The sequence below is a fragment of the Lissotriton helveticus genome, chromosome 1_1, assembly GCF_964261635.1.
Source record: "Lissotriton helveticus chromosome 1_1, aLisHel1.1, whole genome shotgun sequence".
Lineage (NCBI taxonomy): Eukaryota > Metazoa > Chordata > Amphibia > Caudata > Salamandridae > Lissotriton > Lissotriton helveticus.
The window spans coordinates 2,090,720,206-2,090,748,038 of NC_136057.1; the positions used below are offsets into that span (position 1 = coordinate 2,090,720,206).

Here is a 27,833-nt window from a genome sequence, read left to right on the forward strand (position 1 = left end):
GACCTGCATTTATATTTTTCCGGAACCATTATGTAGTATACTCAGTTTAGAATCTTCAATTGCATTATTCAAAATCCTGAGTGATAGTTTGCTCGGGTACATCAATGGCTTCTTCCACAAACTCTCCTTAGGGCTGCCTATTCCTTGTTCCCTGCTCTTCTACATGTTCATTTGATCCATCTGTGTGTTCATCTTTATGGTGACATATGCGAGTGATTTTACCTCCTTTCCATCCTGCTTTCAAACAGTCTGTGTGTACTTCAGCTGTGATTCCAGCTGATTCGAATATTGATACTCTATAAATGGCTTGAGGAGGGTATTTAATCCTGCAATAGTAATGTCAGTTACAAACCACATTTTGTACAGATATACCTTACAGTACTATGCAAAAAAACAATATATTGTGACTTTTGTAGACAGGGACCCATGTTAGAGTATATGTAAAATAGCTCAAAACCAAATATTAACATTCATTGCAACAGGTGTGTAAATACAGTGCAAAATCACATTACGTGGCCAATTTCAAATATGCAGCAGAACAGGTATAGCCAAAACTTGTTATTTAACACACATTTCAGCTTTCCTTTTCAACCATCCCTCCAAAATTGCCCCACAAGGATCCTCCATCAGCCAACCCTGTTCAACATCTACATGGCCCCGCTCGCAGCCATCGTCATAGCACATGGCCTCAACATCACTTCATATGCAGACGACACAGAACTCATTCACTACCTATCCATCAAACCCAACATCACCCAATGCAACTTTCAAGACGGAATGGAACCTGTCACCAATTGGATGAAGAGCAGCTGCCTTCAACTTAACATGGACACAACAGAGATACTCATCATGGGCCTACACCCCAACGCCTGGAACGACACCTAGTGACCTCCACCCTCGGGGACCCCACCAGCCCCACAGACCACGCACACAACCTCGGGTTCATCCTGAACTCCAAAATTAAAATGGACCACCAAGTCAATGCCATCACCTCCTCCTGATACCACACCCGCAGCCTACTCCGCAAGACCTTCAAGTGGACCCCCCCCCCCGAACACAGGAAAACGGTCACTCTCACCCTCATCAGTAGCAGACTGGACTACGGCAACCCACTCTACGCCGGTATCAACAAGAACCTTACCTGCAAACTGCAGAACGTCCAGGACGCCGCCGCCAGACTTGTCCTCAACCTACCACGCCACTGCCACATCAGCCAATACCTACGGACCCTACATTGGCTCCAAGTCGAGAAGAGAATCACTTTCAAGCTTCTTACCCAAACACACATGGCCCTCCACAACGCCGGACCTGCCAACGTGAACCATGCCTTGTGTTCTATGCTCCCCTGCGGCCCAGCTCTCCATTACAACTTTAACTCGGTTCAAGAAAAGCAGAACAGGAGGGCGCTCCTTCTCCCTCCTCGCTGTCAAGGCATGGAACTCACTCCCTCTCCACCTCCGACAGACTGCTTCGCTCCCCAAGTTCCTAAAGGACCGCAAGACCTTGCTCTTTGATGGAACTCAGTGAACCTGCAGGAGCTGCCGAACCCCTCCCCCCACCCAATGCCCTCTCCCTCAGCGCCTTGAGACCCGTTCCAGGTGAGTAGTTTGCGCTAAACAAACACCCTGATTGAACGATTGATTGAACTCATCCACACTTTGAAATAAACTATAAAGGCAAAAAAAATAATTAAAGCTAGTTACTCATGATACATTTGGGAAGCCAAATGGTATTCTGGAAAAGTGGATGTAACAATATATATGAAATCAGGATAAAGTACACCTCTTTAAGCCCTTTAGAAGAACTAAAAACATCTTCAACAGAAGTTGTTAAGTTGAAATTAATGAATACCACTTATTACTCATGATGCTTGATTCCTCAATCACCTCTAATACAGAAGATCATGGCATTCTACTTGAAGAATGAAAAGATGGATGAGCACTATTTGGGATGCAGCTAGCAGTTGAATTTCTAAAATTAATGAAATGCATTTCATTTTATGTGAATTACATTTGGGAAATGTGGAATATTAATGGTATTTACATTTTAAAATATTGAACTTTTAATTTGTTTTCTAAAGTTTGAATCTAGTTACAATGCAATGAAGCGCTGTACAGGATACAATGTATGTAGGTGAGAAGAAATACAACTTTTTAGGATGGGGAGGGTGGTGATGGGGACAAAGTGAATAGGTTTCGAAAGCTAATAGTAGAATGATAGGAAAGCACGAAAGATGGGGACTGATCCCGTGGGGGCACCTTACATTAAATGGCAGTGGGGGCAGTGCAGTGATGAGCCCTTCTCGAAGGCTTCTTCAGCTCCTTCCAGAACTGGAGCAGTGATCTGACCTGCTTGATTTGATTTGTGGAGTTAATCCAATGTTTTGACGCAGTGTAGGTCTCGGTGTGTCGTCCCTTCTTTTTCTTCTTGCTGTTCCACATTTGCAGCCTGGAGACTGTTCTCCTGGATGTTGTTTGTGGTTTGTTAGAGGTTCTCTTCTTGGTTTCAAATGTATGGAAGGATGTTGGTATTAACAGTCTTGTAAATGATGCAGCTAATGTTGAATATTTTTAGTCAGGCGTGATAATCACTTGTTTGTGCAGTATCAATTGCATGTTTAGAGAAAGGACCACTAAACAAATCTGTTCTCCTTGTTTCTTCTGCAGACGAACCCTGACATTTATGACCTACGTTTCACCCCAGCATACAAAAGCTCTGTAAGTGGTGTTCAAAATAATCTGAAGTTAATATTTGTGATACTTTATGTTGATTTACTTGAATTATGTGTAAGGAGCGATTTCTGCAATGTTAGCACCACGCTGCATATGTCATAAAAAACAGAATGTGGGTTTTTCATGTGGGGACCTAAGCCATCTCTCTCCGTTGAGCACTAAGTGGCACCAGTCAGAAAATTAAGAAACACTTGTTAAAATATTAACTACCTTTTACAGGTCACAGTGTTTTGATATAGTGTGGGAGTTTAACGATAGCTTTGTAGATAGAAATTAAAGAATGTTTAAATCTTGAAGGCGCGTGCCTTGTATGTGGAAGGAAGACCTTCGAACACATCCATTGCTGCCATACCTCAATCCAAGATATCTTTAGGAGGAGGACAGAAAGATCAGTAAAATAATGTTTGATAGAAACACAGAAATACATGACAATCGAGCCCACTCGTGAGGGTTAGTTAGTCCTGAGATCGCTAAGGATCAGTCAGATATATTTTAAAAGGTATTTTTTTTTAAGTTATTGCCATAACTATCATTTATGTAAACTGCATTTAAATTGTGCATTTTCATTAACTATTTTGCATTAATCCAGAATCCTAAGAAGAGAGCCTCAGGACACAGAGCTTCTTCCCAGTCCAGCTCCAGCTCTTCAAGCAGCAGCAGTAGCAGCGCCTCCAATGCCAGAAGATCTCAGAGGGTAGGTGCTGCATTAAAGTAGATCAGTATTACATTATCCCCCCATGTCGGACATCTTGGGAGGGCTCCTTTTCAGATTCTACAAATTAACAAATTACGTAAAGCCAACACTGAGGAAGTGGAGATGGAACGCTGGCCACCCTGGGGGAGGGGTGGATCAAGAACACAGGACTTTGGGTGCCATCCAAACTATTACAAAAAAGCTGTATTTCAAGGAAATGCCCACATTTCTAGAAGCAAACAAGTTTTATGATTACAAATATATACAACATACTGCTTTGAAACTCGATTTATCTGCTGTGACCATCAAATTAGGGAATTCTGTACCACTCTACCACTGAAAAGTGCATACTCTCAATTTATTTTAAAGTATAAGTTCAAAAAGGTTCCACTAAAATATGTTTTCACAAATTTGGATTGCTTTCTGCTTTGGTGAAACTGAATTGTGTTACATGAAAACCGATCTGTTGATTGGTTAACTTTGTCTAATGTCAACCATGTACATATGATCTTATGTTATTTCCTTTTGCTTTGAAAAATATTCGCCGATTCGGTTCTGGTGGCCTTTGTGCAGTCCTGATGTTGCATTATTAGTGTTTTATGCACAGTCCACAAGATGTGGCAGTCTTCTTTGCGTCAGAGGGACACTGGATTAGCTGTCTGCTCATAGCCCTAGATAATGCATTAATGTTCTGTACATATTCCAAAACATGCATATGTGGTTCATAAGTGACAAACAAAATATCATCACGAGTGGAATGCTTGAATTAATTTCAGTAATTGCTTATTTCTCCAGCTGCTATCCAAGTCTAGACAGAGACCAGTCATATGCAAATCACCCTGGGGTCCTGCTCCAGTAGATATAGGCCACTCTGAGCTACAATGCCAGGTCCCATACAGATGGATATACTGGCATCCTTAAACATATTATAAGCTATGTGTGACGTCAGTCCAATAACACAGTTGTTTGGGAACTTATGCCTGGGTTTACCCATTGCACTTAGGGTGTCTCCCTTAGTTTCTGCTATGTCTGGTGTAGCACGTTGAGAAGATTACTATTGATTATTACTATTGATTATTCATTACAAGGGATGCATTCAAGTAAGGCACTTATCACTTTCTAATGTTCCTGTAAACCATCTTGACAATGCATAGTGTTGTCTACAACAAACTCAGGGAGAAGTCTTTCTGCACTGATGTAGAAGATATCTTCATGTTCTATACAAAAAAGTGAGGAATCCAAGCAATAATTCCTGCGACTCAGGAGAAAAAGTCTTTATGTTGCCTATAATAAACTAGAGATGAGAGTTTTTTTTCTGTGATAAACAGCCACTGGTGTCAAAAGGTAAATCTGCTGATTATCGCTGATGCAAACTGTGTCGTAATAAACATTAATAAAGATCATTTAGAAAAAAAAGCTATTTTTCAATGATAAACAGGCTACCATGTGTTTTATTCAGCAACGCAGAGAAAGTGCAACTGTTCTCTTTAATAAATTAGAATGAACTAGATGAAACGTCATTGACCCCTACAAGAGACTGTAGGGCATATTAGCAAGAACCTCGTTAAAATTATCGCCGTTTTAGCGGCAGGAAACTGCAGCTAAAATGGCGATAATGGGCGTGCTAATATGCGTTATAGAATTCCAATAGAGGTCCAGGTTATTGGAATTCTTAAACGCATATTAGCAAGCCCATTATCGCTGTTTTAGCGGCAGGAAACTGCAGCTAAAACAGCGATAATTTTAACGAGGTCCTTGCTAATATGCCTCATAGTTTATGAATTATTTACTAACAACAAGTGCATCAGGCTTCATGCTTCTTGATTGTCTCTCGGTCGAAAAAGCTTGCAATCACTAAAGGCAGAGGCTTAGAAGAGAGATCTTTTCAGAGTCCCATAGATGGTGGTGAAGTTTCTAAAGACTGTGCAATTGAAATTTGGAAATCACAGAATATGTTTCCTATGATGGACTGTGAAAGTCGAGGCATTATGGATTCTCCGGGCTCTGCTGTACAGCATAAGTACAACCAGTTGCGTTATACACAAGCTGGCCGAGCAATTTATTGCAATTCCAATCTGTGGAAACCAAAAATATTTGCACACGGCCCTTTTTTCTTATTATATAGCAAGGTTATCCTCTGAGCAGAGTGCCCCATGTTTAATTGTGCAAGGGTGTTATCTGAACAAACATCCACTTTAGAAAGTGCCTGTGCATCCCTCCTGACAATAGAACTGGTGCAGAGTTTTCAGGTCTCCATTGTAATAGCTGTTTTCCTCTTTTTTCACATACCTCTAGCCTGCCTTCATGGGAGACAACAAGCCCCCAGTGCTGGCTGTTACTGCTCAAGCGGTGAGAAATGACAACAAGAAACAAGGATACCAGGTGATCGTATACGCCGACTACCACACCTCCAAGCCCCAGATCCAGGCCTATGCTGTGGAAATCGCCGGCTCCAGTAGATGGCGCGCTTGTGCAAATGCGGTTGTTGTCAATTCTCATGAAGCACAGGTGAGGCCAGGCGAGCAGACGGCACAGGGAAAGTAACATCTTCTCTGTATATAATACATCAAATTAATATATGTAATTTTTTACATTATGATTAGGCCTACCTGAAATGGGGTCAGAATTGCAAGGACTACAAAATTGCCGCAAAGGCTCAAACTGGTCACTTTGGCAGTCAACCGGGCTTGAGGCTGAAGGTGGAGTGGCCCAAAATTCCATCAAAACTGAAATCCGCTGGAAAATGGTAATATTTCTACATTACATAAGAATTTACTAATTGTACATGCTCAAGAAAAGCAAGACATTCTATATTTTGAGGTAGGCTCCAACAGGTGATTTCCCCTTGTGACTTACACATTAGCACTATAGAAGGTCTCCATTCAATCTGTAGTTTAAACAGTATTAAGCAGGTTAGTAGGTCTTAGGAGTCCTGAAAATAAAAATGGGTATTCAAAATGTTTTATGTTGCAGTACTGCAGAATAGACATCTTACATCATATTCATCCTCAAAGTTCAAAATGTACCCAACATACGACACAAATAACCAGATGCCTAGACATTTGCTCCTTGATGTTAGTCTCCACTAACCTGTACTAGCACTGCAGCTTTACCTGAAGGTCATCTTCGAATTTATTTAGACTTTTTTCTCTTGAGTAGTTTTTCAATGATGGTCATTTAACAGTCTTTGTCAAAAAAATCCTGTTTCCACTTGTAACTTAACCTGGTGCATGTACCTCATTCCGCTGACAAGTCATTCCATTTCTATCCCAATATTCAAAAGAAGGCATGCTTTGTAACATAAAAAAATCATTCATTTCTCTCAGCATGCATTTATAACCTATACTAAAATTCTTAACTTCTAATCAATCCAACATTTTAGCGTATTTTAATTTAGTTGCATAATATACTTAAAATATTTTCACAAGTTCAATAAATATGTGTTTTTCTCATGCGGTGCTAGGAATGAACAAATGCTACAATTGTTTTGAATTTTTCAATAACAGGCTTGCAGCCAGGATTGGGTACTTCTTCTAATGGGAGAGAGGCACAAATAACTGACAGTTACAAACATTTAGGCGGTATTTAGAGTCTGCCGGCATGCTGCAGCCTCCAACAACCAATATATGCATCTCTACCCAATAATTGAAGTTCCTGTGCCCTGCAGAAATGGAGGCTGCAAGGTTTCCACTGGTAGAGCCTTAGCTGGCTCTTCTGAGGGAAACCCTTGAATGGGGGTCCATTAGTCATGGGACCACAGACCCATAGTGGGCAGTTGCTCCATGCTATTTAGGGTGGTGTGACTGTCACTCTTATTGAAAATCGTATAGTGGCCCACAAACTACATGTCTGGGGCATTATTTTGTTGTTGTGGAACAAACTTCCACTTCGGGAGTTTGTTCTTGTAGCAGCCATATAAAGCATGGTGCTCACTCATCAGATATTCAGTGCCTTTGATGAAGCCGACTCGGCAGCGCCTTCACTCAGAGCCCAGAAATCCGTGTCTGGCAGGTCGTGATTGCTGCATCTGCTCTGGGGTGTCCTCTGCTAGGAGTGTGGAGGACAGAGCCTCTGCTGACCTGGTGGGATGGCAGGCCACACTCTAAACTCTAAAGCAATGCCCAGGAATGATCTAACTCTACACTCTAAAGGAATCCCCTAGGATGATCTAACTCACCAGTGATGGCACTGACGTAATCACTGCCGATTGCCAATGCCTACAAAAGGACAGAACATGCACTTGAATGATTGAAGGAAAGACTCCAATTTGAAATATACAGTATGCAAAATCTCAACTGATCGTAAATGACTCCCTACAAATAGATCAACTATTTTTACATTCCTAAACCAAGCCAAACTCACCCATTAAGGAGCATGATTAGCTACTTAAACAATGCTACAATGCAGATCACTGTATTTATGGAAACATTACCACCTAATTTTATACTTCATCTAAATGAGTAAATCAGCATCATATATTACTGTTGTTTCAATTATGCAGGGCTGCACAGTTTGTCCCAGGAGCTGCACTCATGGCGGGGTTCTCTGAAAAGATGCAGAAAAATCCCTCTAAGAAAGCAACAGTGGTCCTCTCACTAAGCTCTCCAAGATCCATTGATGCAGTTATGCAGGTTCCAAAGGTAAATATTACAGCTACTGACAGTAACACATTTCTAACCATGTAAAGGGTGGATCCATCGATATGTAATGCCTTTTTCTGATTACTTTGCAGCTCACACTTTATTACAGATCCATTCAGCTTCCATTTGCGATCCCTGCTGCTCACCCTACACAGATCTCAGCCCTTCAGTCCCCCAGCTGGAATATTTTTACTGAAGCCCCTGAGTACCTGCTGGACAACCTAAGAGGTAAACACCTGGGAGCACTTATATCTAGCTATTCCTTTGCTCTCGAATGTCAATTACATTTTCTTTTAAGGCCACACATGCTGTTTGTGTGGAATTTAATTAATATCAGAACATGCCACACATTCGTGTAAAAAAAAAAAACTAAAAATATAAAAGTGCAAACATTTGAATATATACTTGTCCTCCTAATTACAATAAATAGTTTGCGGAATATTATAAAATCACCGAGCACACGTCCCAATAAAAACTGGTACTACATCATACTTCCAATGTAATATACGTGTCTAAACTTTTAAACGCTCAAATAACAGGCACTCTAATAATAAACATTCATACCATTGGCAAGGCATGAGCATTGATATTGGGAACACATATAGGATTTTAACGAGGCATGTTGCAATCCATGCAACCATGACTTTGCCATTGCAAAATAAACGAGTATGCATGACGAAGAAAATGTGCACTCATTTACCTGACGTGAACATAAATAAAGTCAGGTTTTTACAATTAGGCACTTGGTGTTGATGATAGGGCAAAATATTTAAACACGGATGCCAGTTAGTAGTAGCAGCAGCTACCCTTGGCATAACCTTTGGTAACTTTGATCTCAGGAATCATAAGGTCAGAGACAGTAATATCACAAAGGTTCATTTCTTTCATTTCCACTCCTAGCATTTCCACATCACTAACAAAGATGCAATTGATGAGCTAGATTTGATAAAGGGGCCAATGCAGCAACATCAACCTTCAATAAAGTGTCCTGTTACTTCCAGTGACCAGTACATTGTTGATAACCAATATCCTGTTTGTAGCATTTCTATTTTTCTCACTGTAAGGTGTACAAACATAAATATTTGAGTTCTTGTTTATAATTTCTTAGGTCGCTGCACGGTTTCCAAAGACACAATCACCACCTTTAATGATGTCGCTTTTAACTACTCGATGCCCGGAAGCTGCTACCATGTCCTGGTCCAAGACTGCAGTCCTGATCTGAACTTCCTGGTGATGGTGAAAAAGGTGAAAGAGTCTTCCGAGCAAAAGGCCATCAATGTCAAACTTGGCAGCTAGTGAGTATTTTCAGTCTAACAAGCTGAATGTTTAAAAGTGTGTATTTGTGTTGTTACCCTTGGATGTTAATCTCTCAAAACCAGTAAAAATGTGTTCCTTGTGTGTTTTATTCTATGACATGGTTGTCTAATGATTTTTATGCTTTATCGGATTCTAGAGGTGGCTGACTCAATGGTTGAATTAAGTAGTATGCTATATGGAAGTTTACATAAATTATTTTGTTTGTACTATTCCAACATTAGTATCTTCTTTACACAATTTGATGGCCTCTGTGGACTAAGATGATGCTTTTAACCTAGTACTGAAATGAATGTTTTTACTTCATTAGGCACCACATGGCACATTTCTTCATCAATCTCCTAAGGAAGATAGCTAGTGCAAGTAAAGTCACATAGGTGTCAGTCTGAGGAAATGTGCAGATTAGACTGAGGTACACAGGATGCAAAAGCCTTGACGGACATAAAGAAAAACTGTGCACTCCAGTTCTAGTTTTAAACAGTTTAGGAACACTCGGCCTGTTATCTGAAGAGGAGTTTTGCTTGCAGTCAGGGCAATATCTTGCATCTCGGTGAGCTACAAACATATGACAATAGCTATAAAAAGGACTAAAAAATGATGCAGAGTATCTTACAGTGGATCATTTTGCTAGTAAGAATCCAGTTGATCTCTGTGGTACCCTGTGCCAATCACACTGTTTGATATTTCATACTAAGAAAAAACTGTAACCAATTAAGCTCACTCCCCTCCAAGCCATCTCTGATGATAAGTATGAGTAGGATAACATGATAAACCATATCAAATGCTACAGATCTAAGTTCATTTGTAGGTCAATTAAAATAGATAACAGAACAGATTCAGTATTATGTGGTGTGTGAATGACAGCTTGCGAATCATCTAAAAATGTGGGGCCTCATTTATGGAAAGTGACGCATCGCTGCGAGAAAACAGCGATGCGTCACTTTTTATTGCACCCTCCTTGCTACCCCAATGATGCGTCATATTTACAATATGACGCATCATTGCGCAAGGAGTTACAGATACATCAGTATTTCTGACGTATCTGTAAGCGCAAAAGGGACGCATTACTGGAGTGTGTCACAAAAGTGACGAAACTCCAGCAATGCATCCTTTCACATGTGGAAAGCCCCATGTGAAAGGGCTTGCGTCAGTCTTACGCCTGCTATGAGGCAGGCGCAAGATTTTGACGCAACAGCGTCCTAAAAGTGACGCAGTGAAATCTCATAGATTTCACTGCGACACTATTACGAGGCTTTTTGCAGGGGAACGCCCCCTCTGCAAACATTATACCTGACGCAGGTATAATGTAGCGCAGTGGTTTACAAAGTGACGGCCCGTGGTCTCTTGTAAATGAGTACATAGAATACTTCACACACATTTTTAGTGGTTTGGGGAATAATTGGTAAAAGTGAAATAGGATGATACTCTTTATGTCTTATGAGTCACAGTCTTTTTTTAACATTGCAACAACAGTTTCTTCTTTAAGGGTGCTAGGAACTAATCCTTGTTCAAGTGGATAATTAAATTAAACAAGCAAAGGGTCAGATTTCGTGCTGGGTAACTGAAGGACAAGGTTCTAATGGGTTGCCTGAGTTTACTTTAGCAATCATAGAGAGTAAGGTCTTCCCTAGTCAACTGGACTGAAGAAGATACGTTTCACAACTGAATTTTAGGTTGGGGAGGCAGGGAAAAAACCTTTGTAAATATCTAGGCCGAAGTTGACAAGGTTTTCCAAAAATATGAGGTGAGTTGCTTGCAGAACACTTGTGCTGGTATCATGCAAGATGTTATTGTGGAAGTGTCAGAGAGCTCCTGAGAATCAAAAAGATGTATTTCTGCTTATTTGCAGAGACACTGATTACAAAGAAAAAGTAATTTTGTCTGACCCAAAAAAATGTGTCATTTGTATGCAGATAGCCCTTTTCTAAACTCTTCTGTAACCTTTAACATGATCACTGAATGATATTCCCATTTGCATTGTAGCCAGCTGAGTTTGAATTTGACCTGTGCTAAATCATGGGAGTACTATAAAGCAGAAACTCATTTAGAAGTCAAAGGGGCATGGTTATCAAATGCCATCATTAACCACTTTGAGAAAGCAGACATTGATACTAAGCTGAATTCTGTTTTTTTTAAACTAGTCTCACCAAAGGACTTGGCAATATCAGTTAATATTGCTCTGTTCACTGCAAGAGATCCTAATAGTATAGGAAGTCTGTGTTTCCTCGGGTAACGATAATCAGATTTAATAAAAATGATGGTCATATAGGGAGAGGGAAGGACAGAAGGTTTACCTAATGACAGTTAATGATTGGACATGTTCTAACGCATTTCCTTCCACAAGTGTCGGTACAGGTATTGATTGTATTAGTTGCCCTTTGCCTCTCACCGTAGCTTTCTGTAACCTGAGTGCTCTGTATTGCGTTATTACGGCAGTGGTGATGCAACACCAGACAAAATGTGATCAGCTTGTCTCTACTGGGAACATTTTCAGATTTTGTATTGTTATGTCCAATTGCCATTTAAAACAGAACTTTTATATATCAAAAAAGCTACTTTGAACAACGTTCATATCCAGTAATATTTGTTTTGTGGAACATAGAGTGAAGGGGCTTGGTTCAATGGGCAGCAAAGGTCTATATTACTTTTTACTCGCAGGATGTTTTTTGTCGGTCTATTTCCAACAACTTGGTTTCAGGCATAGACTCCAAGAGGAGTTGTCCAGTTTGCTAATTGGTTTCCCTAGTTAGTGAAAAATGGCTATTGGCCAGTAATGTTGCCAGTGAGCAATTTAATAGAATAGAAGCATCCCTATTCTGAATTTGGCCATTTAAAAACAAATCATAGGACAACATATTAGTTAACTGAGGGATCTAGCATATGTAACAAGCAGCATGGATTTCTGCAGTAATTAAAATCACAGTAAAACACGGACTCTTGCTAATTGACCAGTCCTATCCCAAAATGCAACTGATGTCAAATTAAGGGAAATGAGATAACAATAGAAATACAAGCTATAAGATGGGAGGTGGCCCATCATGCTGACCCAATCTGCTGACTACCCCAAGCCAGAGAACAGGCATGTGGTATGGGCAGTGGGTAAAGCCCATTTTCTGGGTGGAAAATTAGAATTACGACTCTCGCTTGTCGAATCAGATGGCGCAATGTTCGTTCTTAGGAACGTGCACCATGCAGAATGGATTTCTTGATTTGCGTTAAGTATGTGTCAGGGAAATCCTTGAATGACACCACCTCACCATGTAAGTGTTTATGCAGTGACATATTTTTGGTTTTACAGGAAGGGCCTTCTTTTATTCCAAAGTGCAAGCCTATCAAACAAACTGAGCAAAGTTTTATAAGCGCTGGGCCACACACTTACCATAACAAAGCATGTGATTTTGCATTGGAAGTAAAAGATATTACAAATATACATATAATCTGTTCTTTTTCAGCGATATTGACATGTATCCATCTGCTGACTCCCTGAAGCTGACGATAAATGGCATTGAAGTCAACAGGCTGCCATATGAATCACATTCTGGTAGGTGAGAGAGTTGTATTGGATGCATCAATAATCAAACAATCAATTTCATCACAACTGAAATGAGGACCCATTTTAGGGTCAGTGGCAGGGGTCTACCAGGTTACAGCTGATAAGTTAGTATAACTCATTTGCTTCTATTATGAGATGAAGCCAGCAGTTGATGCTCCGGTATCTTCAATATCAGCATTATGGAATAATGCTTAGTTAAGATTATTTAAGAGTCCTGTAGTTTTTCATTGTCCTTCTATGTGTAAATGAATTCAGACTCTTCTCTGGCCCCTTCTCCTGCACTCCCCTGCTCTCCCTGTCCTTTCGTTTGACTATATTGTCTTCCCTCGCTGGTCACCAATTCTCTCATACCACATCCCTCTTGAGGCACAGCCGGGAGAGGATAAAAAAACGCTGCTAAAATTGCTCATTTGCACATTTTGAAAAACTGCTTTTAATTGAATTGTAAAAACGTGTATTTTACCTGCTTTCCTCAGAGCGGAGCTAGCGCTCAGAGGGAGTGTCTGAGAGAGCCCTCCTCAGCCGCCATCGGCCACGAGGAAACGAGGGACTCGCCCCCCCCCCCTTGTAGCCACGCCCACTTCACTACTTATAGCGCGCTGATCCACAAGCTCGCTGCATACCACATCCCTCTTGAGGCACAGCCGGGAGAGGATAAAAAAACGCTGCTAAAATTGCTCATTTGCACATTTTGAAAAACTGCTTTTAATTGAATTGTAAAAACGTGTATTTTACCTGCTTTCCTCAGAGCGGAGCTAGCGCTCAGAGGTAGTGTCTGAGAGAGGCCTCCTCAGCCGCCATCGGCCACGAGGAAACGAGGGACTCGCCCCCCCCCCTTGTAGCCACGCCCACTTCACTACTTATAGCGCGCTGATCCACAAGCTCGCTGCATACCACATCCCTCTTGAGGCACAGCCGGGAGAGGATAAAAAAACGCTGCTAAAATTGCTCATTTGCACATTTTGAAAAACTGCTTTTAATTGAATTGTAAAAACTTGTATTTTACCTGCTTTCCTCAGAGCGGAGCTAGCGCTCAGAGGGAGTGTCTGAGAGAGCCCTCCTCAGCCGCCATCGGCCACGAGGAAACGAGGGACTCGCCCCCCCCTTGTAGCCACGCCCATTTCACTACTTATAGCGCGCTGATCCACAAGCTCGCTGCATACCACATCCCTCTTGAGGCACAGCCGGGAGAGGATAAAAAAACGCTGCTAAAATTGCTCATTTGCACATTTTGAAAAACTGCTTTTAATTGAATTGTAAAAACGTGTATTTTACCTGCTTTCCTCAGAGCGGAGCTAGCGCTCAGAGGGAGTGTCTGAGAGAGCCCTCCTCAGCCGCCATCGGCCACGAGGAAACGAGGGACACGCCCCCTAAACCGTCCCAATAAATATGTGCATGCACAGGAAGCGCAGCGGGCGCGACGAATGCGCGCCGAAGGCGCGCATAAGGCAAGCTCGTCTGCGCTCGTCCGCGCCGAGTCCGGGCCAGGGGCCAGTTCCCCTGCCCCCCCAACAATCCATCGCATTTCCTATAGTGCTGACTTCCTCCATAGTCTGAGGGTCCCCATTGACAAACACTGCTGTCACAGTTTCGTCGCCGACAACCTACCTCAACTATGTCCGGAGTGCCGCAAACCCCTCAAACCCACTATAACCGTCAAACCACTCGACAATTTTCGGATGTTTTTGCTGAACTGCCGCTCCCTTCCCAAACATTCAGCCGAAATAATGCTGTTAATAGAGGAACACTCACCTGACATTCTGTTCCTTACAGAAACCTGGCTTTCCCTGGAAGCCGACCCAGCCGTAATAGCTGCGCTTCCCGCAGGGTTTCAAATCCTACGCCAGGACCGGCCAAAAGGGAGGGGAGGTGGCCTGGCTATAATACATAAAGAACAGTTCAACTGCAGAGTGGCGACAGAAACCATTCTAGACTGTGAAAGTCTTACCTTTAATATAGAACTGTCCCCCAATCAGAGCCTTTCGGGCACCTTGATTTATCGACCACCAGGCCCCCCGAGAAAGTTTCACGTCAGCTTACCCACTAATGTATCCGAACGTATCATTTATTCACCCAACTTTATCCTGTTAGGTGATTTTAACTTCCACTTTGATTCACCCTCCGACCTTACGGCTTCGACTCTAACAAGCGACCTAGCAGCTATGTTACTCTCACAACGGGTTACCCTGCCCACACACGTAAAAGGCCATCTACTCGACCCAGTCTTTACCAACTGCACCGATCTCCTTACCAGCCGCCCCATACCCCTCCCATGGATGGATCATTTCCTGATCCCCATCAATTGGACTATACCTAAGCCCCCTGAACACACCCCCATTACTAGATTCAGAAGAACTTGGTCCCATCTAGCAATTGACAGGTGGACCAATGCACTCACAGAGACCCGTCCCATGATCACGGAGAACTCCGATTCAGCCAATCTGGCCTACGTCAACTGGATTTCCCAATCCCTGGACATCGCCCTCCCGAAAAAGGAAATGACGCTCAAACGCCCCCACAAAACTGCCCCGTGGTACACGGAGAATCTGAGAGAGGAAAAACGGTGCTGCAGGCAACTCGAAAGACGCTGGCGAATTGACTACTCAGCAGCAGATAAAACCCGTTACCGAGAAGCCATTAGTAACTACAAAAACCTGATAAAGGAAGCCCAGGCCGCCTACTTCTTGGAGAAAATTGTCCTTGCCAAATCAAAGCCGAAGGACATTTTTAAAATCATTAATCTACTCACTAAACCACATCCCAGTCCATCAGTGGATAAGCCCGTTTTCCACTGCAACAAGGTCGCAGAATTCTTCCATCAGAAAATCAGTTCCATCTACTCGACCTTCCCCCGAACCAATTCCCCTCCGTTAATCACACCTCCACATCCTGTTGAGCCAACGTATAATTCCCAATCACCCACGCTGCACCACTTCCCTCCACTGGAACCTGCCCTGCTGGAGTCCTTGGCACGCAAGGTCAAATCCGGCTCCCCCAACGATCCTGCTCCCCCAGAGATAATAATGACAGCCGCCCGAACCATCTTACCCACACTGAGGGAAGTGCTAAACACCTCCATCTCCGAGGGCACAGTTCCCACAGTCTGGAAGCAGGCCATGGTGAAGGCCCTGCTGAAAAAGCCCAGTCTGGACCCCTCAGATATGAGCAATTACCGCCCAATATCCCTGCTCCCCTGGGCGAGCAAGGTCCTGGAGAAGTACATAAATCTCCAACTCACCCGCTTTCTGGAAACACACCTTCTTCTGGACCCCACCCAAACTGGCTTCAGACCCAAACATGGGACCGAGACCGCCCTCCTCATGGTCACCGAGGAGGCAAGGAAAATCCTAGATCAGGGAGGATCAGTGGCAGTGATCCTCCTTGATCTCAGTGCGGCCTTCGATACGGTCAGCCATGTCACCTTGCTGGACCGTATGGCCCAGGTTGGGATTAGGGGCAGAGCTTGGTCCTGGTTCCGGTCTTTCCTGGAGGACAGATCTTTCCAGGTGTATGATGGTGATTCAGTCTCCACCAGCATTCCCCTGAACTGTGGTGTACCCCAGGGATCCTCCCTGAGCCCGGCTCTCTTCAATCTGTACATGAGGCCGCTGGCTGATGTCGTCCGTCCGTATGGGATTAAGATCATTTCCTACGCGGACGACACGCAGCTCGTGGTCTCCCTTACACAGGAGACCAATCCATCTGTACAGAACGGACTCAGGGAGTGCCTAGAGGAGGTAAAATCCTGGATGTCCTTCTCATCCTTAAAACTAAACGGAGACAAGACCGAGCTTATGGTCCTCGGCAACTCGGTCTCCAGCCTCCCGACCAATCTTTGGCCACCCAGTTTGGGCCCTCCACCTACCCCCAAAAACAGTATTAAAAGTCTGGGAATTTGGATGGACAGATCACTCTCCTTCGATGTACAATCCACCAAACTCTCGGCTACCTGCTTTGGCATCATGAAGATGCTTAAGAAAATGTTCCCCCTCCTTCCCATGGAAGCCAAGCAAGCAGCGATACAAGGCCTGATTCAATCCCGCCTTGATTTTAATAACATTCTCTACCTCGGAGCCCCAGAATCCACTCTGAGGAGGCTGCAGACAGCGCAAAATTGTGCTGCACGTCTGCTACTTGACATCCCTCGCAGACAGTCAGTCAGATCCGGGTTGGCCTCTCTCCATTGGCTGCCTGTGCGTCAAAGGGTGCTGTTCAAGGCCTTATGCACAGCCCACCAGTCTTTCTGGAACTCTGGCCCCAAGATCACACAGGACCTAATCCATCACTACAGGCCCAACAGGAACCTAAGATCAGATCAATCTTTTTTAGCAGTCACCCCGAGAGTAAGGAGATCCAGAGCTGGAGGTAGGTCTTTTTCCTACAATGCGGCGAGGGCCTGGAACACCCTTCCACCGCATTTAAGATCCAACTCTAACCTCACGACATTCCGTAAACAACTGAAAACCTTCCTGTTTCATTCAACCTAAATTCCCCCCTTCCCCGTGCCTCCCCCCTCTGTTGGACCTGGTATTCTCAGCGCTTGGACGCCTCCGGGCAGCAATTCGCGCTATACAAATCCGCATCAAATCAAATCAAATCAAATCTCTATGGTTTCAAATTGTATAAAGTGGTCAAAAATGTCACTCTAGTTCTGTAACACACGTAAAAAGATTTGTGGTGCAGATTGGATTGGTTGTTGGTCCTACAATGAGTAAATCATGTACATGCCTGTCTTTCTCTTGAATCGATTCACAAAGACCACCTTTAAAAATACAGGAATCTACTCCTACGTTTGAAGCAGATTTTTGACTTTATGTGTTGCTTAACCATTATAAGCCAAAATCCTGGGAATCCATGGCAGTCATACTATTCCAAGAGCACCACTACTCCCAAAACTGTACTTATTTGAGTTTTCAACGCTCATAAAATGTGCATGAGTAAACATGAGCATTTGTGAAATTTTTCTCTGGAAGGTAGATTTTTCACCTTTGTGTAAGCCCCGTGTTCTACCCTTAATGCTTACATTAAATATGGAAGTGTTACTTTTGTTCTATTATGCCGAAAAGGTATTTGCCCATACTAGTGACATGAGTAGTGTTATGTATATTTCCAGGATGGGAATCCAATTTCAAAATGTTCATCGCACTTTGTGCTTTCATAAATCACAAAAATTACACACAACTCCCAGGTTTCCCAAAGTAACTATGTTTATCTGACTAGTAGCTAAATCAATAGTTACATGTCTGAAATGTGTTAATTTCAGTCTTTTCGACAAGCTTAGAAAAATCTTAACTTGAGATGATCACGTGAAGTTAATTATCGCATTTTAAAGATTTTGAATGCTGACTTTTTGTGGTAACACTGGTTGATCTAAAGCAGATAACTTGATCCTAAAACTGTATTTGAATTTACTCAAGGATACATAGATATCACCTTCTGACTTGATGACATGTGAAACATGTTTCCTTGCAATTTTGTAGGTTTGCTGAAATGGCATTTAAAGTATCACCAGGAGGGAAATCAAATATACAAGTGGTAATGGTACCACAATATTACGTTTTGAAAGCTGACATGCACACATATGGAGACCAGCATATTAACTATTAGAATATATTGAAGATAAGTAGGCATAGGCGTGCATAGATTTACTATACTTAACTCTAAAGGTAATACCACAAAAATACACACTCACACACGCACACACTCACACAGACACACACACACACACACACGCACACATATATATATATATTTATACATAAATATATATATATCCCAATGATACAGAGGCGTAAAGTTAAGGAAAGTAACTCTACACTTACCGTTATATACCTGCTTACACAATATTCTGGTTGTCAATTTCTTAACACAATATTTGTACATTTCAATATTTCTGTAATCAATATTCTGACACACAAGCACAAATATATTTTCCCTTTATTATTGAGTCAGACCTAAAGTGGAATTGATAAGCCTTTCTTGTTAGTCGATAAAGTGTGATGATTTGTCATAGAACAGGCCTGTAATTATTTGGACAATGTTCTCTAGAGATTGCACTTTCCTAGGAAATAAATTAAAGGGCCCCCTCCTGCATAGTATGCATGTTTATTTGCAGACTTGTTGCATTCTAAATAGATGTTTCAAATTAAAACTATATGTACAGCTCCAATTTATTAACAGATAAATCTCTATCTCTTCTTGGATCTATCTCTAGCATTTTTTTTATCTCTGCTGCATGTGTTCTATAATATATTCTGAAGTTCTTTGTTCGTTTAAAATTCAACCACAGTACACTTCTTTTGATTCCAGAGCTGCATTTGAAGATTGAAAAGGAGACTGATGGGCTGATCCTGCTCGCACCGGACTTTGGCATTGAGAAGCTTCACTACAATGGAGTCAAATGCCAGGTATTCTGATGCATTTCACTCACTGCATGGTTGGCCGTTATGTCAAGATTACATAGATTTACATCAGAGGTCTCTTTATTTCTTTATCATAAAGGTTACACCAGCTTTGTGGATGAAGGGCAAGACATGTGGAGTTTGTGGCCATCATGACGATGAGCGGGAACAGGAATATCAGATGCCAGATGGATATGTTGCTAAAGATGAGGGGAGTTTTGTCCAGTCATGGATTACAGAAGAATCATGTTCTGTTTAACAGTGATCAAAGGTTCTGAACTGGTGAGTTGACACAACGGATTCATTTGAGGAACGCATTAACTCTAGCAGAGTGGCCATCATTTTATTGGAACCAAGTCTACCATATAGATTGGCAGAGGGGCCCATGCATCCAATAAAACATTTCCTCTCTCAATTAGTTTTCCCGCATTTAGCTTCCTGGTATTCCTAGTCATTACTGAATATTATAACTTGATATGTAAGCACATTTCATTTTGTCTCCATTTCCAAATAGTATCTAGAATGTCAAATTATGAACATGATATGTTTAATGGTAGGATGAATATCACAACTTAACTTGTAGTATAAATGTTTGCATGTTTCTTAATCATTTTGCTTAAGACTGTCAAGGAGTAGCAGGGTTGTGCTGCCATAGAAAGTAGGTTGTTTCTACTCAATACACACTCCATGCACAAACGTTACTACACATACACACACATAAACACACCCACACATAAATACCTGCATCTTCTATTTGCTAAAGAGATGAAATATGACACTAAAAGTGGTTCCAAAAAATTTCAAATTTCAAAACTATTAGATGAAATTGTCTGTGAAGTACAAAGCCTTTAACAGTCATATCTCAACAGATTCAACATTTGCGACATGGTATTCCGAATGGATGCCAGTTCCATTTTTGGAACAAATGTGTTTAGGGCTCCCCTTCAATGCCAATTTGATATCATATGTATCAACATTTTGCCAAACCCCCACATTGGCATGGTAGCCCTTCACAAAAATGAAGTGGTCCAATTTGGAACTCAACTAAAAATCAAGCAGATAAATCAAACTCATCTTTTTAAATGCATCCCCGTTTTCTTTAGGGAAAACAGCTGTATTATAAAATAGATATTTTATTGAAAGGCAATAACAGATATGGTGATTTGTTGACCCCAGCAGGCCACCATCCTTGTGATGGCCTACAATTGGAATGAGTTGCAATTTGCAACTTACCTGATGAATATTAATGAAGTAGGTTGACTTGCGACCCACTCTGACTCTGAATTTTCCAACTAGACCCAATGATACATAGATCAGTTCAGAAAAGTAATTACTGGACACAAAATTAGTGATTTCAAACTGAGACCTGTATTTTGCAACAAGCAAATACAATATTGGTCCTATGATTCCTCCTCACCTTGGGTTTTCCCTCTTAACTTTTTTCCATCACTTAGCCTGCCCTTCACTATGCCTGTTTACGAGATATTCATCCATATAGTAATTGATCACACCCATGAGACAGAGAACCAATTATGCCACAGCACAGAGAAGCAAGTGACTCTAGAAGGTTGTTGACGTGTTTCAGCTTTGTCTCAGAGATGTACCTTGAGTCCCCTGTTGGTGACGTTATATGAGTTAGGCCCAGGTGATCCTAAGGAGCTGATATGTTCCCCATTGCAGAGAGTGTTAAGGTAATTTGACTGAAATAAGGACCCAAATATGGGTCATATGAAGGAGCACTACCTAGGTATGGCTGATATCCTGTATGACGGATTGATAAAATGATGCCCTCTTGACAAAGCCAATGGACCTAGACACTTACGTATTGTTCTGCTTGTGATTAACCTACCCTGCAATTGAGTGGACAGGAGGGTGGGGGTGCAAATCAAATTCCAGTCTTATTTGGTCTACACTCCTACAAATGTTGTGCTATTGGAAAATATAATCTTGCAAATGCAGCCTTTATTGACTATCAAGTGGGGTTTACCTATGATTTAGATTAAAACAGTTTTAATAGAATTTATAGAAATAGAAGTCTGCAACCAAAGAAGTATAAGAGCCTCTCTTATAATACTATATATACAAGACAACTTGTCTTGTAATACCACATATTTCCCCATACAAATTTTGCAAGGTAAACCCTAGTGTAAATTGTGTGAGGACAACACAATTTGGTCTTAGTTTCGCAGCTTGTAGAATGGGAACAGAGCACTGGAAGATAATATGGCATCCAGTAAAAATTGCATCCTGTGTAATGCCTGAACGTATTCTGCCAATTATCTGGGAGCTTACTGCTAAAAAAACAACCTATACTCATATTTGTTCCACCACTAACAACATATGTATCTGCATTTGTTTGTGTGCATTTATTGATGCCTAGTACGGTAAACACTGTAAGGGCCTCAACATAAACCTGGCTGTTCCATGTTGATAACTTTCACTCTTTTTGTACAGATTCTACTCTGAACTCTGCTGAAAGTCTAAAGTGGGCAAGGAGTGAAGATTTTAATGACACAACATGATGCTGATTTGGAGAACTACAAAGCACTCCACAGAACAACCACTCAGAGGATGAGATTTCCACATCAACCTTTCACTAGTGTGTCATTTTAAATGATTCTAAATCTAAATTGACCCATGATTTGCTATTCCAACTATAAAATGCTAAATTCCATATAAATATATTATTTCCAAATAAACATTTCTTTCATTCAAAAAGAAGCACAGGCGTCATTGTTTCATTTCAGTTAGCAAGTCATTAAGGCGTAAACATAAATTTACCTTTTTGTCCAAAGAATTAAGATTGGATCAATTATTTTGCAGTTGTCACTGGAGTTAGGGGTGCAGCATCTGATGCAGTCCCAAAAGAAAGGTCAGTAAAATAATGGAATATAAAGAGGATTTCATCTATTTTCAAATACATATGGTTAAATGCCAAGCACACTTTCCTTTTACTAATAATTCATCGATAAAACAATACCTGTTTGGTTTCTTTTTGGCTGTGTAAGACCTTCATTCGGTAACCTGAAACCAAGTAATGCTTAACTAAAAATCAAGAGACTGGAAATGAACGTTCTAAAATTGTTCTAAAACACACAAAAGTTTGGCTCTTACTAGACATTAAACATATTGAAAAATATATCACCTCAATGAGACCTACAAATGAGATATTTCCTGTGGTTGTTTGTGTTAGATACCCTACATTTTAGAAGCTTGAACACAAACCGCGTACAATAGTTGTGCAAAATGATATGTATACAAGCCTACATTTTAAAAAGCTCCCTCTGAGTTAAGATGATCGCCTCGAGTACACACAGTATACCACCGAGCTGAACTCGATCTGTAACAGTACGGCAAGGCAGTGAAAGACCATCCAGAGAGAAGCAGTCATTCACGGGAGCCTACCTTTCCTTGCTACCGAAGCAAACCGAAGGTTTGACGCAGACGGCGGGGGTCAGAAGCCCTGTCGGTGGGCGATCCCTTTTGGGTGGGTTCGGTGTTCTCTTGAGGGGGTATCCCGTCGGCGCAGACAACACTTTCGACGCGGCGGGTGCCTCCTCTTGGTGCGGCTGAGTCTGCAAGCACCGCTTGACGCGGCCGGGGCCGCATTTTTGCCTGAACGCGGCCCTGGGAGCCGCCCTCGAACACGGCTGGAGACGCAAATCCCGTTTCCCACTGCAAACTGTCCTCCAACGCGGTCGGAGCCGCAGACCTTGTTTCAGCATGGCTGGAGCCGCAATTTTGCTCAAACGCGGCGGGAGCCGCGAGTCGCCCTCCAACGCGGCTGGAGCCGCAAATCTTGTTTCCCGTTGCGAGCCTTCCTCCAACGCGGCTGGAGCTGCAAATCTTGTTTCAGCGCGTCTGGAGCCGCAACTTTGCTCAATCGCGACGGGAGTTGTAAGCCATCCCTCCAACGAGGTGAACAGGCTTCAATCAGAGCTATATGCAAAACACACCGTCTGTTTAACTTCGGAACTATATTCCCTTGCCTTCACTTCTCAATCTTTCTCCATTCTGGTTCACAATAGTTCTAGCCCAGCAGCAACTGGCACTTTAGCCTGGGCCGGCAGTGCAGCATCCTGCTCACAAGTGAAAATACACTCCTTTAACACAGGTCACCAACGTGGAGCCGCAACTTACTCCATCAGCGTGGCTGTAGCCACAAACATTGTTTGAAATAGCAGGAGCCACGAGGCATTTTCTTCAACGCTGCTGAAGCCGTAAAACCATTTGAACGCGGTAGGAGCCGGCAGCACTCGAACGTGGCAGAAGCGGCAACTAATTTTTGTTTCACGCAGCAAGGTCAGTCAAAAACTCCCTAAATGCGTCATGCTCTCCACTTATATTTTCACCTACTCCATGGCCCTGTGGGGGACTTATATTAGCAAAGAGCGAGTCTTAAATTAGTAAAAAAAACTCTATCTTACTAAGGACGCAGGCTCGGAGCCTGAATCCACACAGAAACAACAACTAAGCCACCAAATACTAGGGGCTCCCAGCGCAATAACTTGGGAACCAACCATGTGGCATCAAACTCTGTAGTCTTCTCATCTCAAGGGCCACTTTTCTTTTTAAAAAAAAAGGCACTCAAATAGCCCGACAGCCCGGCAGTCCCTTAACTCAACCGTTCAACTAGTACTCTAACTGCTCAACAGCTTAATAGGCCAGTAGTTTTAACACACCAATAATTTTAAAAAGAGGCCTTAACCTATTTTACCTCATCGACATTAACTTTTCTTCGCGTGAACTCAGGGCAATCTCAAATATGAGGACAAGAAATTCAAACCTGGTCCAACATCAAGAGAAGCCTCGCCCCCACAAATCAGCAAGGCGGCAACATTTAAAATTGCTCTACCCTCTAGGCAGAGGGGGTTCCAAACTAGGGCAAGTCCCAAGGAGGGCCCCCTGGAGGACCAGCAAACAGGAGACCTATTATCAGCACCAGCACCTGTAACTCCACCTGGAAGGGCTTCCACTACACACGAGCCCACGGCTAACAGAACAGTCCGAGCACCGCAATGAGAACGATCAGCATAGAAGGTAACAGAGACATAAGAGAGTTCCTGTACCTTACAACTCCCGACGGAAAACTTGGGGCATCGGAAGGAGCAGCGTGTTCATCTGGCACAGGAAAAACCACCAGAATTGCCAGAACATCAACAGACGTTAGCAACAGAACTTTCAAACCCCACTCACCTAGGCACCTAGCCATTCCACCTTCACCAGAAACAATCATCGTTCGGGGGGAAAGAACACCAGAAACAAACCCAGCACCGGGTATGCCGTGCCACAATAGCCCACGCAATTCAGCTATTCAAAAATTAGGGGACACGTAAACGGGGCCCGAGGCTAGTGGAGCCAATGGAGCCATTGGGGTCAATGCTCACATAACAAGTGAAACAGCAGAAACATTAGAAACCAATCCCCCAAATCCCAGGGGTCCGGTACAAAAAAAAGATCCTTGGATCCCCAATCCTCCCAGAGGGGGAGCGGATAAATAGCAGAAGCGCCCCAAAATCGAAAATCACTTAGCACTAATCAATGAAGCCTTGATCTCAATAGCAAACTCCGCAATAATGCACGCCGACAAACTGGACGCTCAAATAAACATACTACAAACAGTCGCCGGTTTGATTTCAGGGATAGACTCCGAACTGGAACTTTTGAATGCATTCATACACAGAGCCCAGGCCAATACAAGATCAATAGTCAAACAAGAGGGCTGCGGCTGCAGTCCCATACTGTACAATCTCGAAAAGCTTCGAGAGATAATGAATACGTTAATCGAGGATCTCAAGGAAGAGGCTAGCAGGCAACGGAACATCTCACACTCCCAGCAAAACATCAAGGAGCTAACAACCATGAAAGATTCACAAACTAAAGATAAAGAACTCTCGCAAGAAACGACAAGGGCAGTGGCCGACCACATAGGTAGGGCCGAAGAAACTGCAATAAAAACCAGCCCCAACCCTGATAACGACCATGGAACTCCAACTAATCCAAAGCCGGGAAGCCCAGACACTCACCATCTTTCTCGAAAAAATAAGAAAAAACTAAGCTGAACAAACAGAGAAAAAATAAAACCAAAAACAATGGCTCCATCCGTAAGAGGTTGCTGCCCGAAACCCAGGAGATCGAGGCTCACGCTGATGATCAACATGAGACCAATTTCTCACCTCAGACTCAGAACCTAAACAAAAACACCGCATGTTTGGTTATACTAGGCAAAACTAACTTCGAAACTAACTCTGATGATATTGTGGATCACCCCACGGACCATCAGTTAAATCCTGTGGATATGAGGGAACAAAAACAAAGCTGTTACCATCTTACAAGGACAACAAACCGGGGAAGGAAACCATGACTTACAGAGAGACCAGGAATATAATTTAAAGAGCCCCCCGTTGACTAAACCGGCTGATAAAAGTATGCGCAGCATGAACCAAGAAACTCTACAATCAAATAAACAAACTACTACGCCAGCATCATGTCATAGGGTGCCTCGAGGCAAAATTGTGTTTACCAATAACAGAGAGATGAAACCTACGCCAACTAGACCATTGGCCGAGATGAAAGCTCAGCAGACGGTGGCCACCACAAACCGGGTAGAGTTGAATTGGACACCCTGGCACGGACAACCCCAAACTCCACAAAGGCCCATGACCCGCAGGAGGTAATCATCCAACAAAATCTGCCATCTATAGATCATGATGACCTGAAAATATTGCTGTACCCCGAATATGTCTCACAGGGCAAGTGGGATATCCTTAACCGCAGCAATCTCCTAAAACTCTGTGCAAATATTCCAGGCCTAGAAAAGGTAAAAACAACAGACATTGAGTGCGTTTCTTTCCTCACCTCAGGACCAAGCGAGATCAATGAGACCAAAGAGCTAATCTTCACCAATCTGGCCATGGCCGAGGCCTTGAAAAGAAACAATAAGCAATTGGAAAACTGGGGTATAAAAATCAAGACCCAGCCTGCGTTAAAATACCCAATGATTTTGAAAAACAGCGACTCAAAAGAAACATTAGTTTCTCAGAAACAGAATATTCAAAAAAAGCCATTCTTGAATGGCTTGACCTACTCAGTGCCACTAGCCGAGTCTACACTTCACGGGACTAAAGGTGGCACACAAATAAATCTCACAAACTACAACATAATTAAAATACCAACAGGTTTGGGACAGGGCACCCGCTCTTGTTCAATTAATGGGACCATCAGCAAAAACTGGTCTTGGCTGCCACCGGCCTTAAACCCCAGTTCCTAATACCCGTCCCCCTGCAAGCAAGGAGACAGTTCCGCATCCGCCGAAAAATAGCTCAGCCAAGTACATCAACTCGATGGTTAGCACTTGAAGATTAAACACCATGACATGGAAAGTCACGGGGATTTCAAAGCTCGTGCAAAACCCAGCGACATTGGCATTTCTTGAAGGAGCCGTCCTAATCTGCACCCAAGAAACATGGGCAACTAAATCAATATCAATAAGAGGCTATGCAGAATACTGCAAACCAGCTATTAAAGACAACATATTTGGAAGACCCTTAGGTGGGATCTCAATATACATAAAGCACCCTCTGAAAATAGATTTCACAGAAATAAAAACATCATCAAGTATGTTCACTGGCGGGCACCCTGAAAGGCCTCACTACGATCGACGGCCCACTCCCCACACTCTTAATTAACGTTTATTACAACCCCCATGGGCTGGGTGCCAAGGACAAGCTGACTCAGCTGTTAAGTCAGATAGAATCTCTGCTCTTACAGTTTGCACCTATGGAATCCATCATCCTTCAATACACATAACATAGGGGTCACTGTAACACAAAGCAACCATTCCGGGGCCACAGACGCTTTCAATGCCCTAATGCAGTCTTATACCCTGCTAACAGCACACGCTTTGTCTATAAGGAACAAGCCAGGGGCACTCCTTGCTCCTACATATAATAACCAAATGAAAATAGACTATATTTTATTAAGCAGAAGAATACAAAATCTCATGGAAAACTATACAGTGCACCAGCGGAATGAAAGAGATCATGCCGCCTTAAAGAGCACGTTAAACCTCACAGCAGATACACGACACACTTTACGCTGCATTGGGGAACCCAACGGAGAAGAACTGCACAAGCTATTGAGAAGGATCAAATGGGGGCCAGCGTCAATTAAGAAGTTTGACACACCCCGTTAATTGATCAGGCAAGCACCTGCGCCGAGGTTATCAATCACCTTGTAACAACTGTTCAGCTTAATTGGAGCATATACAATTGTTGGCTGAGTTCCACAAACTCTCTTGGATTTGAAGACTTTTGATTTTTAGCCTCTTAGATTTTAATCACACCGTCTACCTTTTAAAATGCCTATTTTTTTTTTTTAAATTCACTTTGTTTTATTGTAATGGTTTTAAGTAACCACGCAAATAAATTATTAATTCATTCGAGTTAAGATTGACTCTACCAAAGATCCACAACGGAACGGATATGGTAACCTTGAATA

At 42.5% G+C, this 27,833-nt stretch overlaps 1 protein-coding gene across 1 annotated transcript in view; it reads left to right on the forward strand.

Annotated features, from left to right (window-relative positions):
• The window catches only part of LOC144756154 (vitellogenin-A2-like), a 75,015-nt gene extending 52,960 nt beyond the window's left edge, over nt 1-22,055 (forward strand). The window contains exons 24-34 of the mRNA XM_078645735.1: nt 2,667-2,717; nt 3,322-3,426; nt 5,722-5,934; nt 6,030-6,172; nt 7,928-8,066; nt 8,159-8,294; nt 9,175-9,361; nt 12,833-12,921; nt 19,243-19,340; nt 19,435-19,616; nt 21,789-22,055. Coding sequence (XP_078501861.1) covers nt 2,667-2,717; nt 3,322-3,426; nt 5,722-5,934; nt 6,030-6,172; nt 7,928-8,066; nt 8,159-8,294; nt 9,175-9,361; nt 12,833-12,921; nt 19,243-19,340; nt 19,435-19,593 — 1,320 coding nt within the window. The 3' untranslated portion in view covers nt 19,594-19,616; nt 21,789-22,055. The remainder of the gene's footprint in view (nt 1-2,666; nt 2,718-3,321; nt 3,427-5,721; nt 5,935-6,029; nt 6,173-7,927; nt 8,067-8,158; nt 8,295-9,174; nt 9,362-12,832; nt 12,922-19,242; nt 19,341-19,434; nt 19,617-21,788) is intronic.
• The last annotated feature ends 5,778 nt before the right edge of the window (nt 22,056-27,833 follow it).